The following is an 18,276-nucleotide window of genomic DNA, read 5'->3' on the forward strand; positions in this document are numbered from 1 at the left end:
ACAAATGTGCCTTCGGCGTAGGCTCTGGCAAATTCTTAGGTTTCATGATTAGCCAACGAGGCATTGAAGCTAATCCCGAGAAGATCAAAGCAATCCTCGACATGAAGGAACCGGTAACTTCAAAGGACATCCAGAGCCTTACTGGCAAGGTGGCAGCCTTAACCAGGTTCATTTCTAAGGCCACAGACAAATGTGCTCCCTTTTTTAAAGCACTTAAGGGAAGTAGGAAGTACATTACATGGACTGATGAATGTGCCGAGGCATTCAAAAACCTCAAGGAGTACATGAGTAAAGCCCCTCTACTCTCCAAGCCCGAGGTAGGAGACATTCTCATTATCTACCTATCGGTATCAGCTTCAGCCGTAAGTTCCGTTCTCATTCGAAAGGATGGGAATATTGAGCGACCTGTCTACTACGCTAGCAAAGCCCTACAAGATGCGGAGACACGATACTCCAACATTGAGAAATTAGCTCTAGCATTGGTCATGTCTGCTCGGAAACTTCGCCCTTATTTCCAAGCACACGCCATCATCGTGCTTACCAATCACCCTCTTCGACAGATACTCCAGAGTCCTGACACGTCTGGGCGAATGATCAAATGGGCGATAGCATTGGGTGAGTTTGACATCTCCTACCAACCAAAACCAGCCGAAAAAGGTCAAGCAGTAGCAGATTTCATTGCCGACTTCACATATCCGGTTGACATTGCTTCTACACCTGAAACAGTGGCTTCATTACCCCCGGAAGCTCAGAAGGTAGAATCAACAACCTCAGCTTGGAGTCTGTATGTTGATGGCTCATCCAACCAACGGGGCTGTGGAGCGGGACTAGTCTTGACTACGCCCGACAAGGTAGCAATGGAGTATGCTCTTCGTTTCAAATTCAAGGCATCAAACAATGAGGCCGAGTATGAAGCCCTTCTGGCAGGATTACGTTTGGCCAAACACCTCGGGGTTAAACAAATTGATATTTTCAGTGACTCCCAATTAGTGGTCAACCAGGTTACCAACAACTTTGATGCTAAGGACAGCTCCATGGCAGCATATCTTGCGCAAACACAACTTTTGCTCAAGCACTTCCACTACCAGATCACCCAAGTTCCTCGAGCGGCAAACAGTCATGCAGACGCCCTGGCTCGCCTTGCCTCAGCTGTGGAAGACAAGATTGGAAGAAAAATTCATGTCGAACTGTTGGCAACACCAAGCACCATGGCCGCAGAAGTATGCAACTTACAACAGGGGGATAGTTGGATCACCCCGATCTATAATTTCCTTGCTCATGGCACCCTCCCAAATGATAAAGTCCAGGCTAAGCAAATTCGATACAAGTCTACCCGCTACCTGATCATCAATGATCAACTCTATAAGCGAGGTTTTAGCCTGCCATACTTAAGGTGTCTTACGCCTGCCGAGGCGGAAATCGTCCTTCGGGAAATACATGAGGGAGTCTGTGGAGATCATGCTGGATCTCGGTCCCTAGCACACAAGACTTTTCGCCAAGGATATTACTGGCCAACACTCCACCAGGATGCCATCAAAGTATCCCGCTCATGTGACAAATGTCAACGATATGCAACTATTCCTCATTCCCCTCCAGAGCCTCTTACTCCTATGATCAGCCCTTGGCCCTTCGCCCAGTGGGGACTTGATTTGATCGGCCCAATGCCGGCAGGGAAGGGCAAAGTCTGTTACGCAGTCGTTGCAGTGGACTACTTCACAAAGTGGGCCGAAGTAGAACCCTTGGCAACCATTACTGAGGCAAAGATAGAAGACTTTGTGTGGAAGAACATCCTTTGTAGATTCGGCATTCCCAATGCGATAGTCACTGACAATGGGCGACAGTTTGACAACAAGAAGTTCAGGTTGTTCTGCTCTAAGTTCAACATCAACTTATGCTTTGCCTCTCCAGCTCATCCCCAGTCTAATGGACAAGTTGAAGCCATCAACAAAATAATCAAGCGCACTTTGAAAACCAGCTTGGACAAAGCTAAAGGCTGTTGGCCAGAATTTGTACCCCAAGTTCTTTGGTCATATCGCACTTCATATCGGACTTCAACAGGAGAAACTCCATTCTCACTTGCCTTTGGCACAGAGGCGGTTGTCCCTGTTGAGCTCGAGCAAGCAACATTCCGAGTCCAGAACTACATTCAAAGTGAAAATGACAAACAACTCACCCTCAACTTGGATTTAGTCGAGGAACACAGAAACCAAGCTCACTTGAGGAATGTCGCCTACAAGCAGCGCATCTCCAACTATTATGACTCTAGGGTCAAGCTTCGTTCTTTCAAAATAGGAGACTGGGTCTTAAAGAAAAGATTACTCTGCGACAGAGTCCCGAGTGAAGGCACACTTAGTCCAAACTGGGATGGACCGTATGAAGTCATTGGCATCAGTCGCCCTAGCTCTTACACACTTAGAAGCTCCGATGGCAAGACCCTTGGCCATCCATGGAACGCTGATCACTTGAAGTACTACTACAAATAGACTCACGATGTACAAGTGTTGAGCTATAGCCGTTCGGCATCCTATGTAATGAAGGCCATTTGGCAATGAATTCAATAAAGAGGTAATTTAGCCAACTCAGCCCTCACTCTTTTACATTCCTAGCAAGGGAACACTCAAGTGTTGAAACCTCAAAGCAGATATATCCAACACGAAACAAAATCTAAGTATGTGTCGACAAGACTATACAAAGAAAGGAACAACCAAACAATGGCTTATATCCAAACAATAGATCTATTCATACATAGCCAAACATGCATTAATAATAGTGCAAACACTCATAAACACCTAAAATCCAAAACTCTCAAGCTTATAACATGGGCACATGTTATACACACATCAGACTACTACATCCAGAATACATGCAGATAGTAAAGACACTGCTATTCATTCTCATCTGAAGCCGAACCCCTGGCAGTATCATTCCGCGTCCTACCATCATCCTCTGCATCCCCAAGATCCTCTTCACCATGCTGAGTCTGTGCATCAGCACTACCTTCATTATCAGACTCATCTTCGCTGCTAGGATCAACAGCAAGGACAAATGTCTCGCCCTTTCGATGATGCTCATCTATATCTTCGTGGTATTTTCGAAGAATGCTCCCATCATCATAACGATCAAGGACGGCCATCCATTTCCTTTTTTCAAAGCGAGCTTCTTGAGCACAGTAGGGTTTAATAGCAAGATGAAAGGTCGAAGAACTTAAGTATTCTTGCACAGCAGCCTCCCTTTCAGTTGGAATGCTCTTCTCCAGTTCAGAAATCTCAACTAAGGCACCATCCAATTCTCCCCTAACCTTGGATACTTCCAAGGTAGCCACCTCCAACTGTTTTTAGTTGCCTCAAACAATTTCTTAAGCCTTAGGTTCTCACCATTTCGCCTTTTCAAGCTCTCCATGGTTTCATCCTTCAGTTGGAGAGCCTGAGTCAAAAGTCCCTTATTCCTTCGGGCCTCGTCCACAAGCTGCTTATTCTCCTTCAGTTTTGCCTTGTACCGCTCAACCTCTTGCAGTCTGTCGTGATACTCGGCCATGACCTGCATGGCAAGACGATCATCACTACCTAAATAATGATAATAAAGAGGAAAAAGTAAGGAAATGACAAAGTAACACTCACATATGAAGACAGCTTCAACATCCGGTCGCAATCCGATTCATCCTTAGCTAAGGGCTCTCCGAGCTCATCGAAGGCGAATCGACGCCCTGCCAAGCAATTGTTGATATCCCCAAAATCCTTTGGCCGCGTGGCAACCCTCAAGTCCTTCCACGGGACACTGCCAGCTCTTTCCTTGCCTTTCCCCTCATGGCGGGAACCAGGATCACTTTCCTGGACAGTGTGCTCCATAGTAAGAGGATGAGGCAACAGTCGGCTCCCTTCTCCTGCAACTACGGCAGTAGCATTATCAACGGTCTCGACTCCAGTCTTCCTAAAGGCAGGCCCCTTAAGGACCCCATCTTGGGACTTAGGTCTAACGGATGGTTCCCCTCGGAACTTATGAATTTTCTTATGCGGTAGGATGTCTTCCGAAGGAACTAACACTGGTGCTTTCCTTTTATGGGTGCTAGTCCCTGTTTTCTTGCTTACCTTCTCCACTGCATAAGGAAAATCAAAATAAGAAATACAACTTTCCAAATAAAGTAAGGAATTGAGCTAAGTTTACATGAAGGATACAACTTACTCGATCGTCCCTGGCTCTCGGAAACTAAGGGTTGAAAACCGTACCGACGAAATAAGGGTCGTAGCTTGCTTAAGTGTCTATCCTCTTTGGGCACCCTCAACACCTTCTCTATGTCAGATAGCTCCTGCCCAAACAGTTGGATGGTGCCCCGCGTCACTACATGAAGCAAAGTGTTAGAAGCAAGAAAAGACCACAACAAATAGCAAATAGTACGAACGGTTGATACGTTACAACCTACAGTCTGGAAGTGAGTAAGCACACCTCGCTCAGGCGTGACACCCTTATCATACTCCCAATCATTATACAGAAAGCACCAACGGTTTTTCCATGTGTAGTATGCCTTTTTCTTACCATACACAATACGCTCTCTCTCACTCCGACATGCACACTCGGCATAACCAGTGCATGATTTTGCTGGGCGCATCTTGTAACAGTAACGCCACTGATGGAAGGAAGGCTCACACAACCCACACTCCATCCAAATGATATAAAATCCAATCAAAGTATCCCAGAAACCAGGATTGAGTTGCCCAGGTGCATATCCGATCAAAGATAACATCTTTTGCAACCACGGATGTAAAGGTAGTCTCACCCCTAAAGTCAGTAATATCTGGGTGTAGAACATAACATGACCCTGGGGAGGCTCAGAAGGCCATTCTTCATCATGTACCAAACGTATCCCTACACTACGAGGGATATTACATGACTGCCTTAGCGCCTCAACCTGCTTCTCATTATCTAACAAGTTATTCTTTAGATGGTCTGCTGTGAACTCAGAGCGAACTATGGGTATGGCATCAAAAACAACCCCCTCACCCAACGCCATGGAGGAAGAACTAGCAATAGCTAAAGTTTGACGGTTGGGAAGATCATCCAATGTTTCTCTAGTACCGGACTCTAACAAAGACCCTGAAGACTCCGACATTGCAGACTCAGACTTAGAGCTAAAGCTAGAAGAGCCCTCATCACTAGAACTTCCAGGCTCTGACATCTACAATAAGAAGAAACAAATTCTATCACTACATGCATGATCAAAACATAAGGAAGTTCCTATATTACCCACATGAAGATGGTGCAAAGCGATGCCGGAACCCTTCTCAATCAGAAAGCAATCCGTCTTCCACAGTCACTACAAAACAAGCAAATGAAGACCGTGTCAAGCGCCAAAAAAAAAAAAAAAAAAAAAAAAAAAAAAAAACAGCTTCATCCAAAAAAGCTTCACCCGAAAAGCTTCACCTCCAAAGCTTCACCCACAAAGCTTCACCTCAAAAGCTTCACCCACAAAGCTTCACCCAAAAAAGCTTCACCCACAAAGCTTCACCCAAAAAAAGCTTCACCCGAAAAGCTTCACCTCCAAAGCTTCACCCACAAAGCTTCACCTCAAAAGCTTCACCCACAAAGCTTCACCCAAAAAAGCTTCACCCGAAAAGCTTCACCTCCAAAGCTTCACAAGGGCCCAAAGCTTCACTTAAAAAAGCTTCACCTCCAAAGCTTCACCCACAAAGCTTCACCTAAAAAGCTTCACCCACAAAGCTTCACCCAAAAAAGCTTCACCTAGAAAGCTTCATCTACAAAGCTTCATCTACAAAGCTTCACCATCAAAGCTTCACCTAGAAAGCTTCAACACCAAAGCTTCACCTACAAAGCTTCAACACAAAACCTTGCTCCAAATAAACAAATTTTGTTCACACAACCTAAACATTTTTTGTTTTACACCCACAAGGGCCCAAAATCTTCCTTCTTATTTATTCACTTATATATGTTCCCAAACATATTATGATAGATCAAATAATAATTCAAAGTCCAAAATTTAGTTATGGACAAAAATACAAGCAATTCACCAGTACTGAAGTTGCTACAAAAACTGGAATCTTCCCCAGCCTAGAAATCCAACAAAGCTTCGCCTCCTTTTCTCTATCAAATTTTTGCAGCTGCTGCTTCTCTCCAATGGAGCTGAATTTTGGACACCCTCTAGTTCTTGAGCAGATGAACAACTTTCAAGAAGGAACCATTTCTGTTTGAGCCACGGAAATTAAAGTGTTGAAGCTCCAAGCATGACAGTCGGATTCTTGCAGATTTCGAAGCTGCTGTGATGTTTCGAAGATCTGGAAATATTTGACCATTAGTTCATTCTGAATTTTTGATATGTTATGAAAGAGACGATGAGGAACAACTTCAATGAAGAAAGCATGCTGATATGAACAATAGAAAATAGAGTTTCAAAGCTCACAACAAATCTGACGGGTTGACAGAAAAATAATAACCAGTCATTCATCATACCTGGATTTCTGGAGTTATACTTCTCCGAGGGATCTCAAATTTGGATATGTTGAAGTTCACAAGCTGAGGAACAACTTCAATGAAGAAAGCATGCTGATCTGAGCAAGAGAAAATAGAGTTTCAAAGCTCACAACAAATCTGACGGGTTGACAGAAAAATAATAACCAGTCATTCATCATACCTGAATTTCTTGAGTTATACAGCTCCGAGGGATCTCAAATTTGGATATGTTGTAGTTCACAAGCTGAGGAACAACTTCAATGAAGAAAGCATGCTTATTTGAGCAAGAGAAAATAGAGTTTCAAAGCTCACAACAAATCTGACGGGTTGACAGACAAATGATAAACAGTCACTCATCATACCTGGATTTCTGGAGTTATACTGCTCCGAGGGACCTCAAATTTGGATATGTTGTAGTTCACAAGTTAAGGAACAACTTCGATGAAGAAAGTATGTTGATCTGAGCAAGAGAAAATGGAGTTTTTGAAGCTCACAACAAGTCTGACGCGTTGATATACAAATGACGAACAATCACTCATCATACCTGAATTTCTGGAGTTGTACTGCTCCGATGGATCTCCAATTCGGATATGTTGTAGTTCACGAGCTAAGGAACAACTTTCATGAAGATGGTTTTGCGATCTGAGCCACAGAAAATGGTGTTATATTGAAGAAAAGCTAAAGGAAGACTAAAGCAAAGCAAAAGAGAAGCTAAAGGAAGACAAAATCATGGCACATGATAATGAGTCATACCCTACCCCTCATTCAGCTCCATTCGAATACACCCATGTAAATGACACAAGAAAAAGGGAGGGAGTAAAAAAAAAAATAAATAAATAAATAAATAAAAAAAAAAAAAAAAAAAAGTTCCTAGGCCTCCACTTCTTTGGGCCTAACACATCTTCATAACAAAAAACAATATATGAAGAAAGAGCCCTGGGTTACCACTTCGAAAAGAAACAAGTGAAGTTTTCCTACTCATGACATTGACTACTAGCTAGACACCTCATTCGGCAACTCTCTTCGCCTGAAGACTTGGGGGACTCCCACCATATGCTACTGCACCTTGATACTCGGCAGTCTCACAACCACTCAGTGACTTGGATTTTTCAAGTCTCCAACCGAGAAGTTTTCCTCACTCGGGAAATTAAGGGAACACTACCTCAAACTACATGCTCCACTCACAAAGCTTCAACAATACAGGTTTCAACAAAAGCAAAAAATTCAAAGAACTTTATGAAGAAGGCTTTGGTGTATTTAACACAATATGTTGAAATGAAGCAAAGCTTATTTATTAATATTTTCGATAAGCCACAAATATGTACATATACATGAGTCAAAATAAACAAACAAAAGGGAGCCTTCACAAAGGTTGCTTAGGGGAAGTCTCAGCAGTCGGTAGAGCCCCAGAAAGAGAAAGCACCGGAGGGTGGTTATCCGGAGCCTCAGTACTTGACAAAACCCCAGAAGGAGGAGGCATTGGAGGTTCATCATTTGAAGCTTCATTACCAGGTACAGCCCCAGAGGACGAAGGCAATAAATGCCTTTGGAACAAACCCACAAACCGCTGATGATCAAGTAAAACCTTACCATCAGATTCCTTCATCTGGTCAAGCTTCCTCTTCATGTTTGTAGCATAGTCATGGGCGAGCCGGTGCAACTGCTTATTCTCATGCTTGAGCCCTCTAATCTCCTGTTTGAGACTCATCACTTCAGCAGCCAATGATTCAACTTGGCGGGTTCTAGCAAATAGGCGTTGGGCCATATTAGACACAGAACCTGCACACTGAACACTAAGAGCCAGAGAGTCCTTAACAGCCAACTCATCAGACCGTTTGGAAAGTAGTCTGTTATCTTTGGGAGTGAGAAGGTTCCTGGCCACCACTGCAGCGGTCATATCATTCTTCATCACAGAATCCCCAACGGTAAGAGGACCAGTAGGGGATATGAAGGATGGGCGCCATATGTTGTCTGGAGAAGGCGTGGCTGTCTCTTCTCCAAGGTTCAAGTCAAAACGACGGTCGGAGGGTCCAGACATTTTCAAATGTGTTGAAGAAGGAAGAGGTCAGACAAATCAAGATCTTAGAAGTGCAAGAAATGAGCTTCTACTGGTAGAGATTCAAGTGTGCTGTGGAACTTAATGCCAGCCTCTATAAAAATCTGCACTCGACGGAGCTTCAGAAATCGAAGAGGCGTTTGCTTTCTCAAAAGCTGGGCTGCTCAGAGACCACGAGGGCCGATCTCAGAAATCGAAGAAGCACCTGCTTTTGCAGCCTCGTCAGCACCTGTCACATGCACAATCAGCTTTGCGGAAATTACGGGCAATCTGTCGAAGATTTCTGGTGAAGTAGAAAGCACGTGAATCTTACTGATCAATCACCGCTCTCCATATGCACCATCAACTCCTCGGGTACCACATATAACTTTGTCAAAGATCTCTGACAAAGTTTAGGCACGAGAATTTCGAAGTGCCAGCTACCCTACTATTACCCATAAGGGTAAAGGAACAGCACCACTGCTTGACAACTGGAAAGTCCCTATGTGTGTCGACCTCCGTGTTTTGTGGCAAGACAGGTTGGCAAGAACGACCAACCTTTACTCACATTCGAGAAAAGACTCCCAACATAATTACTTTCTCAAAAACCGGAGTAGCACCGCTTTCCGAATCTCGAGAGTCAGATCCTCGACGGGATTGCTTGTTCGAAAACCGAAGAGGCACAACTCTCAGAACTTCGAAAGCCAGATTTCCTTAGATAAAGCTTGTCTGTAATCTCCACACGTAATATCAGCTTTCCAGATACCACATACCACTTTTTCAAAGTGCTCTGACAAAATTAAAACACGTGAAGCTGGCAGCTCCCACTACATTGCTGTGACCAAGAAGGGTAAAGGAATAGCATTACTACTTGTTATTGGGAAATCCCTATATACATTGACCTCCCTCCTCAACGGACAGGCAAACCTGCAAAAATGCTCAACCCTTTCTCACATTCGAAAAGGCACCCTCAACATAACCTCTCGAAATACTCAGCTTTATTTCCCCCCGATAATACCTCAGCAAATAAGCCACACCAAGAACAAGAGTATCTCATATCATCAGGGTCGAAAGCAAGAGTATCCCATATCATGCTTTCTCCCTGTCTTTGTCTTTGTCCTTGTCCACACCTGCAGGACAAGGAGAAAGAGAGCAGTCAGTCGGAACCTGAAATCAAACCTCCAATTTGGAACTGACTGCCTGGAGCCTTTGCCTGGTTGCTTACTTAGCATTGCTCTCGAGTACTCATCCTCAACTGCTGTCAAGGTCACGAATTCCACCGGCAAATACCTCATGACAGTTGATCAGATATTGGCTCTTTACATTGAAGCTGCCAAGCGTGGATGAGTCACTATGAAGGAATGTTCTGAAGGACCATTTAAATGCAAAGGTTGCACACCACTTCTGCCATGCAAAAGATTGAAGCAGAAGGTTCAACGGTGAGCTGAAACAGATCACTACAGCACGACACCTTTCCATACCACATTCATTATTCCGTCAACAGCAAAAGTATCCCATATCATCAAGGTCGAACGTACTCTAGATTTGATGGACTTGTTTTGACCCTCAAATTTTTTAGTCGGCCTTATACTCTGAAGGGCACCAGAAAACCCTCCAGCACAGTTCAAGAATAAGCCTGTGGAAAGTTACTTCTTCAAAAGCAAAAGTATCTCATATCATCTCTTATCCATTTGCTTCTCCTTATCCTGGCAGTTGAATGAGAGACAAGGAGAATGAGAACAATCAACCGGAAGCCGACGTCAAACCTCTGATCCTGGGTTGCTTACTTGGAAGTTTGACTGCTTACCTTGTCTGTCACCTCTTTCGGCAGATCTCCTAGCTCGGCGACTTGGGGGACTCCTACTATAGGGTTTGTATCACACTTGACTAAGCCCGAAACTACAACTAAGCTTCAAGTGAAATTGATACATTACCTTGTGCGTCAACATCAGCTAAGTACACCATTCCCGGATGGAGGAAAGGTACTTCCAGAGAAGGGCAGATGAAGATCAGACCACACTTCGGTACTTAGAAGTTTCGTGATTACTCAAGGGATTGGATCTTGCAAGTCCCCAACCGAGGAGTTTCCCTCACTCGGGAACTTAGGGGAGCACTGTTTGTACCATACTTGACCAATCCCGAAACTACCGAGCACCGGCCAACGCTATACTGTCAAGGACCCAGAAGAGTTCCCCTCCGACCAGGAGGCCAATCACTACTCGACACGTGTCAAGATTAGAAGCCAATCAGAGCGCAGCACGTGTCAACATCAAGAACCAATCATAACATGACACATGTCAATGTGACAAAGCTACAAGTTTTTCTATAAATAGGGGTCATTCCCCCACAATATTGCCTAATGCCATTTTGTGTTAAATCATTCACAAGAACTCACTAAATTGAGAGCTTGATCCTTTGTACTTGTGTAAGCCCTTCACTACTAATAAGAACTCCTCTACTCCGTGGACGTAGCCAATCTGGGTGAACCACGTACATCCTGTGTTTGCTTCTCTGTCTCTATATTACAATTGATTAACTGGACCTATACTTAATATATTAATTTTCACTTTTTTCTAGCAATAAAAAAAACTTGTGTATGTTGTAAGCCTATTTAACTGAGCTATTCTAAAGGAATAGAGAGAGGGAGGCTGACGGTAATGAGAGAGAGAAGAGAGAGATTTAATAATGAGGTGTATGTTGTATCACCGCATTGTGCCTTCATTTATAATAGTATGATAGGTAAAATCCTTACCCTTTTAGGATTACAACTCTAATATGAATTAGACTACTAAAAAGAATGCAAAAGATATCCCTAGATACACTAGGATTTACACAATCACATTCTTATTCCAAATATGACTGCAACACTCCCCCCTTGAGTGTGTAAATATTCAACAAAACATCGTATCAGATATTCAGCAGATAAGGTAGAACAGTTGATGAAGTTGGCAGCACAACGGACAAATGCGAGTCTCAAGCTTAAGAAAGTATGCATTGGTAGTAAAACTCACAAAACCTCACTATGGTAAAACCTAAGATAGGAGAAAAACCCATGGACTAAGGAGAAAAGTGAGAAGTGTGCATAATGTCTAAAACAAACATCAAACAGGATGAAAGTAGTGAACTCAACAGAGGTGTATCCTCCTCAGGCGGTGTATCCTTCTCATCCTCTGCAAAATTAATCTTCCTGAAAATTGGAAATGGTGGTCGCGATGCTTAGTGGGTTTTGCAGCTGATCAGTTTCTTGATGGTTTAGGGGTTCATTCGATTTAGGAAATGGTGGTTGCGGTGCTCAGTGGGTTTGCGGCTGATCAGTTTCTTAATGGTTTAGGGGTTCATTCGATTGAAAATCTTCCTGAAAATTGGAAGTGGTGGTTTCCTTTCTTCACTATTCATTTTCTTAAGTTTTGGGTGATTTGTTGCATATTTAGATTTGCTGATTTGAAATGTATTTTTTCTAACTCGTTCACACTCTAGCTACTTAAGAAAGGGTAATTTTGAGAGTGGCTCTCCTAGAATCGTCTCAAGTTCTCAACCATGTCATATTTGTCCTTGGACATGTCTAACATAAGTTGTTTTGTAAAGGATGCAAAAATGTTGTTAAGTGTCACTAGAAACCATCTTCATAGTTTGTCGTATAGTTTTGACTTAGATGTTCCACTCGATGGTTGGTATGCACCTTGATCATTTCTTTTGTATCATTGTTGTGTGGTATTCATTTTCCTTAAATCAGATTGAAAACCATGATTAAAAGAAAATTCCTAAAGAAAAATAGTTTGGGCCTGGTGGGCCATCCTGATGTAAGGCCTAGATAGAAAGCCTAAAGGTTGTTTATTAGGTTGGTTACATAAATATCATAATGTAAAGAGGTCAGCACTCAAATCACGCGTGTAATGGCAGCAGGTTTTTCACCGTTACTTTCTTCATTTTTGGCGCTTGAGAGAGACGTTCATGTCTCAAAAAGGGCAAAAAGGTCAAAATCCAAAACCCCAAAATTTCAAATGCTCTGCAAATGCAAGAGTGGTGACTCGTTGAGTCTGTGACTCGGCACTCTGCAACTCTCTGAATTTCCTGTCCAACAATGGCGTTGGAGGACGACAACTGGGATTTGAGCACCGAAGAATTTGACTCTATCGAAATAGATGCGTTCCAGAAACTCGCTCAGCAACGCGTCAACTCCACGGCTTTTTAGCCAAAATGTTCCATAAGATTTGCATAACTCATCACTTTGACTTTTGCGATTTGAAATCAATAGAAGTAGTCTTTGAGTTTGTCCACCAACAATCATTTTGGTCATTCCAAAAAAAATTATATTAAATAAGGACCAAAATAACAAAAACACCATCAGTTTAATAAACAATAGGCCAAATGATTTGACAAATTTTTGTTATTTTAACCTTATTTAATCGAGAATTTTCATGGAATGACCAAAATGATTGATAATAGACAAACTTATGGATTACTCCTATTGAGGAGTTATGCAAATCTTAGGGACCATTTTAGCTAAAAAGTCTTGATTACACATATAAAATGTATATTATTTTGTTATATTTCCAGTGTCGGACTATATTTTCTGTTTGTACCATACTTGACCAATCCCAAAACTACTGAGCACTGGTCAACGTTATACTGTCAAGGACCCAAAAGAGTTTCCCTCCAACCAGGAGGCCAATCACAGCGCGACACGTGTCGACATCAGAAGCGAATCATAGCGCGACACATGTCAACATCAGAAGCCAATCACAACACGACACGTGTCAATGTCAGAATGAAACTAGAAACTCTCTTCTATAAATAGAGACCATTCTCTCACAATATTTCCTAATGTCATTTGTACTAAATCATTCACTAGTACTCACTAAAGGAGAGCTTGAACCTATGTACTTGTGTAAACCCTTCACAATTATGAGAACTCCTCTACTTCGTGGGCATAGCCAATCTGGGTGAACCACGTACATCTTGTGTTTGCTTCCCTGTCTCTATCCATTTGCATATTTATCCACACTAGTGACCGGAGCAATCTAGCGAAGGTCACAAACTTAACACTTTCTGTTGTACCAAAGTCCTCACTGATTTTGTGCATCAACATTTTCTAACATGCATCCTCACGATAGATCCACACAGTTTCACACCAGAAACTAATTCTTACGTAAACATTGGTCAATTTCATTATGTTTGAGCTCACACATATTTTCAAGAGCCCATTCATTATTCATTCACTAGAGCCAACTCACATTTCGAAGGCTTATTCATTCTTTTAATACCCTTGTGCCCAACATGGTTAGCCTTTTTGGCACCAGGATCCTCGCCGGATCCATTCCCTAGGGATCCCGCAATTCTATCTGTTCATTGTATATCGTGCGGTCAGTTTTCGTTAGGTACTATTTACTTTTGAATTTTAAAATTTAAAATTTAAATGATTTCTGACCGCACGATATACGATGAACGGACAGGATTGTGGGATCCCTAGGATCCCTAGGGAATGGATCCGGCGAGGATCCTGGTCCTCCTTTTTGACCCAACATCACCCACCACCCACCCATCAACATCACTGATATTATCCACAACTTAACTACCTATTATTAAATGTGACTTTTATCAAATTACCCCAATGACATTAGTAGTGAACATCCCACTTATAAAATGTATATTATTTTGTAATACTACATGATGTGGGACTCAATTTTCCAACGACAAATAGTTTTTAGTACTAAAGTATTGCTCCACCAACATGGCCAAGCATGGGCATCACCAACATCAATAATTTTTGTTTTAGCCAATTTCGCTATGCAATTTGAAATATAGTCTAGCAGATAAAGTGCCCAATGAAGCATTGCTCATGAAGATCAGATCAACTTATAAATGAGGCATTGTCCTTAAATTTCACGTACTGTTTGTGGTTACAGGAAGATAGTGCTCTATCCTAAGGGAAACTCGGACAGAAAAGGTACTCATATTTCTCTTTTCTTAGCATTGGCTGATCCAGAAACCCTCATTCCTCGCTCCAAAACTTGTGTGGAGTTTTCCCTGCGCATCGTCTATCGAATGAATCGCAAGACTAATCATTGTCAAAAAGGTACTATACGCAAATAAAGGTTGAACTATTTCTGTGGATATATAATTAACTACGTTTAGATATTCCACATCGAAAAAGGAAGCTTTGCCTAAATATTTTAAATATCTCAAGTCTCTCCATGCTATTGCTAATTAATTGGTATTAGATTGGACGCGCACGTTCTATTAATATATATACAATGCGCTCTTATATAAGTGAAATAATCTATTCTATTCCTGTAATTACTAATCACTGGTTTGATGCCTCGAGTCCGAGTTGGGGTTGGTCTTACTTCATTGCACTGGACACTTCTGTCAGGCCGGCAAGGGTGATTTTGTAAAGGATGCTTGGTTGAGACCGAGGTCACCGTCCATGGAAATTCTCAAGTGGTGTAGCTAGTCAGCTAAACCATATTATCATGCATTGTTAAATTTGCTTCCACCCACCCTGTGGTTGCATTTCTTTGGAGTTACTAATTATGATATTTTATATGTGTTACTTAACTCGAAGTTTTTGAAGTAGTCCATATACATGCTTCTCTTCCAAGAAATTCATATGCTGAGATTTTATAAAATGATGAAAGAAAGGGGCATATAGAGGTATTCATCATCATATATCTACCAACTATTTTAGAGTCATTTTAGGTTTAGGTGCCTCGTTTTCCTTATTTTCCTTATCTACCAATTTCTCTACAATTAGGTGCCGTTAATTTTTCATCAGAAATTAGTGACAGTGCCTGTATTTTTTACTGTTTTTGTTTTACCGTGTAATTTGAGTTGGCGGTGCATCAGTAACTGATCTCGGAACCCTTGCAACCAAATATTATCAAATATTGGTACCACATCAAGAAGGTATAGTGACCTTCTTCAAGGCCACAACTGATAGTTTGACTAGTTCAGCAAATAACAAATCCTAGCTAAAACACATTACTCTTAATAAAAAAAAATATATCCAAAAATAAATAAAAAATAAACTCAATAGGCTAAAGGATTATTAAAAAAAAAAAAAAATCACAATTCTAATAGAAAGCGAATTCTCATGGTTGAATTTTTCAGGTCGACGGGTTGAGGGTCCCACTCTAACAACACCAATACGGTATTAGTTAGAGTGGAGTTATTATATTTAAACTCTTTCTTTCTCTCACCGATATGGGATGACAATCCACCTCTTGCCACTTAGACAAGGACTTAAGAACTAAAAATATATAAACACGTAACAAACGATCTGTCGTTTGTGTTAAAGCAAAGACGTCTGCATCACCTATGCTTCCTGCTATTGTTGAGTCCTAACGTGCCATTGCTACTGCGGTTGTCTAGTTCTGTAGGAATAAGGAGTCCTAGAGCTCGTTTGGATGTGTTTTTAAAATGACTGAAAGTGCTTTTGATGAAAATGTTTCTAAAACCAATCATTAGTAAAAATGTAAGTAAATCCTGGAAAAACACTTAAAGTGTTTCATGGAAGAAACACATAACTGGTGCTTCATGGAAGAAGCACATAACTGGTGCTTCATGGAAGAAGCACATAACCAGTGCTTCTTGCATAAAGCACCCTTCAAGTGCTTTTGGAACCCAAAACATTTTTTGTAAAAGCGCTTTCAATCATTTTAAAATCACATCCCACTAAGCCCCTAGTCTTCATTGGAGTTTTTGTATCATGCTGAATTATTATTCTTGGGTGACTTGTAGATATCTTAGTTCATATCCCACACGGATTAGACTTGTGTTTATATTCTTTATAAATATTAACGTGCAGCACTCGCTCTTTTCATGAAGGGCAGTCCGCCTCTTGGATTGATTTCGGAATCATAAGTTAATGTTTCCTTCTCGGCCGTTAATGAATGGGACCCTTCGGCAAGCCTGGCGGTTGCTGCCTTGAGCCGATATCTTCCCAGTCCAAGCATTAGAGGTAAGATTCTGGGTATTTAGTAGAAGAAGATGCGAATGTCTGACCTCTTGTGTCCCCCCCCCCCTGTTTTTCACCTTTTTGTTAGGACTAGGAGTAGGAAATACATGGAGAAAAGAGGGACGGGGGGTGCTGGGAACTAGAAAGAAGTAGAAGGAAATGTGCACTCGAGAGTGCTCATGAAAACTAAAAACTAATAATGAAAACAATATGGTAGGTTTTCTTTATCTAGTTTTTGTTTCTTTTGTTCTCCTTCGTTTCTCTCTCTTCCCGCCCTCCTCACTCCAATTTTATCTAGTTTTTGTTTCTTTCATTCTCCTTCATTTCTTTCTCCTCCCACCCTCCTCACTCCAAGCATTTCCTCTATCTCTATGAAGAAAATTAAAACTACATATGAAATAGCTATCAAACGAACCTTTCGTTGAATACTTAATAGGTTGTTAACAAAAATCAAATAGAGTTTGAATACGTGTAAAGCTATCTCCTATAATTGAGGAATACGTACACTTCCAATGTGCATTTGAAAATGTGCACTAATCACAATTGCTCCTGCACATTAGGGATTTGAGGAAAAGAGAAAATAACCAACCCTCCATGATACATGGGAGTTGGCTGCCATTGCCGCTATAAGTACAAGAAATCCCTGCTCACAGAGATAGTATTATGCGATATAGGTTCTATCACTATATGAATATAAAGGTCTCCTAGTGAGTAGAAGAAGTTCTTGGGTTGCAACAATGTCTTCAACAGGTAAGTGCTCTAGTCGTATACCTCAATATGTGATTTAGGGTTCATGTTGTTGAATTAGTGGCCAAGTGGCCAAAAGCATATAATAACAAATGGACATAATGATGTGGGAACATCATTATGAGAAGACAAATGATTATGTTTCCTTTTGCTTTGGCTTTTTCAAAGGTAGAAAATTTAGCTTTTGTCCCCCCCACTTGTTGCCTTTTTGGAAATGAGAGAAACGGAAGGAGAGTTGTAAAAGGTGTAGAAACTTGAGAGCATTTTCTGAAGGTAGTTGTAGAGTGCACCAGAAAAACAAAGAAGAAAAAATAGAAGTGCAACAGCCCCTCTTTGAAGAGAAGAAGAAAGTGCTCCTCTCTTTGGTTAGTAATCATCCACCAAGGTAGTTGTTGTAATATCTTTGAGCTTTGTATAGAGAGAAAATTATTCATTATATTTCTCTCTATTTGTTTCTTTGGTGTGTGAGAGCTATTGGTTGTATTGGGGTTTGGGTTGTGACCTTACCAACACTTTGTAAACTTCCATTTGGTTGATAGTGGATTATTGGGTGAGCTCATACTGCTCCGAGAACGTACTCCAGTTACACTGACTGTTGAGGAACCTCGTTAAAATCTTGGTGTCTTTTATATTTTGTTCTTGCATTCCATTTGATATATTTCCTATGGGTTAGCTTGAGTTGGTTCCAACGGCTTTAGTGCTATCCTAGCACAACAATTGGTATCAAAACACTGGTTGCTCTTGGGAACTGTGTAGTTGCCAAAGATGTAAGATGGGCAAGATGAGAATTCTTTTAGAAGCAGCTCCGGGTTTGCAAGAACTACGGTGCAAAATGCAAAGTTCGAAGTGGAAAAGTTTGATGGCACAAAGAACTTCGGGATGTGGCAAGTGAGGTCAAAGATGTGTTGGCTCAACAAGATCTACTTGCCGCTTTGGGAGAGAAGCCGGAAGCTATGTCGAAGCCGGAATGGGAGAAATTAAATTTGTGGGCTTGCTCTTCAATTCGGTTATGCCTTGCAAAAACTCAGAAATATTTTGTGATGCGGGAGACATTGGCAAGTGTGTTGTGGAAAAAATT

At 41.6% G+C, this 18,276-nt stretch overlaps 1 protein-coding gene and 1 long non-coding RNA gene across 2 annotated transcripts; both read right to left on the reverse strand.

The window, feature by feature from the left end:
• Window positions 1-2,529: 2,529 nt before the first annotated feature.
• On the reverse strand, window positions 2,530-4,411 carry LOC126606451 (uncharacterized). Its single transcript, XM_050273846.1, has 3 exons — window positions 4,180-4,411; window positions 3,618-4,093; window positions 2,530-3,537 (listed from the first exon to the last, which is right to left on the reverse strand). Coding segments are annotated over exons 1-3 (744 nt in total). The 5' UTR covers window positions 4,181-4,411; the 3' UTR covers window positions 2,530-3,270.
• A 1,491-nt stretch (window positions 4,412-5,902) lies between these two features.
• On the reverse strand, window positions 5,903-7,234 carry LOC126606452 (uncharacterized). The gene is made up of 4 exons (XR_007617209.1): window positions 7,004-7,234; window positions 6,822-6,919; window positions 6,460-6,557; window positions 5,903-6,284 (listed from the first exon to the last, which is right to left on the reverse strand). It is a non-coding gene; the product is annotated as an uncharacterized LOC126606452 (long non-coding RNA).
• Between the last annotated feature and the right edge of the window lie 11,042 nt (window positions 7,235-18,276).

The sequence above is a fragment of the Malus sylvestris genome, chromosome 16 (genome assembly GCF_916048215.2).
Source record: "Malus sylvestris chromosome 16, drMalSylv7.2, whole genome shotgun sequence".
Classification (NCBI taxonomy): Eukaryota; Viridiplantae; Streptophyta; class Magnoliopsida; order Rosales; family Rosaceae; genus Malus; species Malus sylvestris.

Excerpts from the sequence above, each read along its gene's own strand:
- LOC126606451 (XM_050273846.1), bottom strand. Across the intron at positions 3,538-3,617 it reads TGTTGAAGCTGTCTTCATAT|GTCATGGCCGAGTATCACGA; the intron begins GTGAGTGTTACT and ends CTTGCCATGCAG.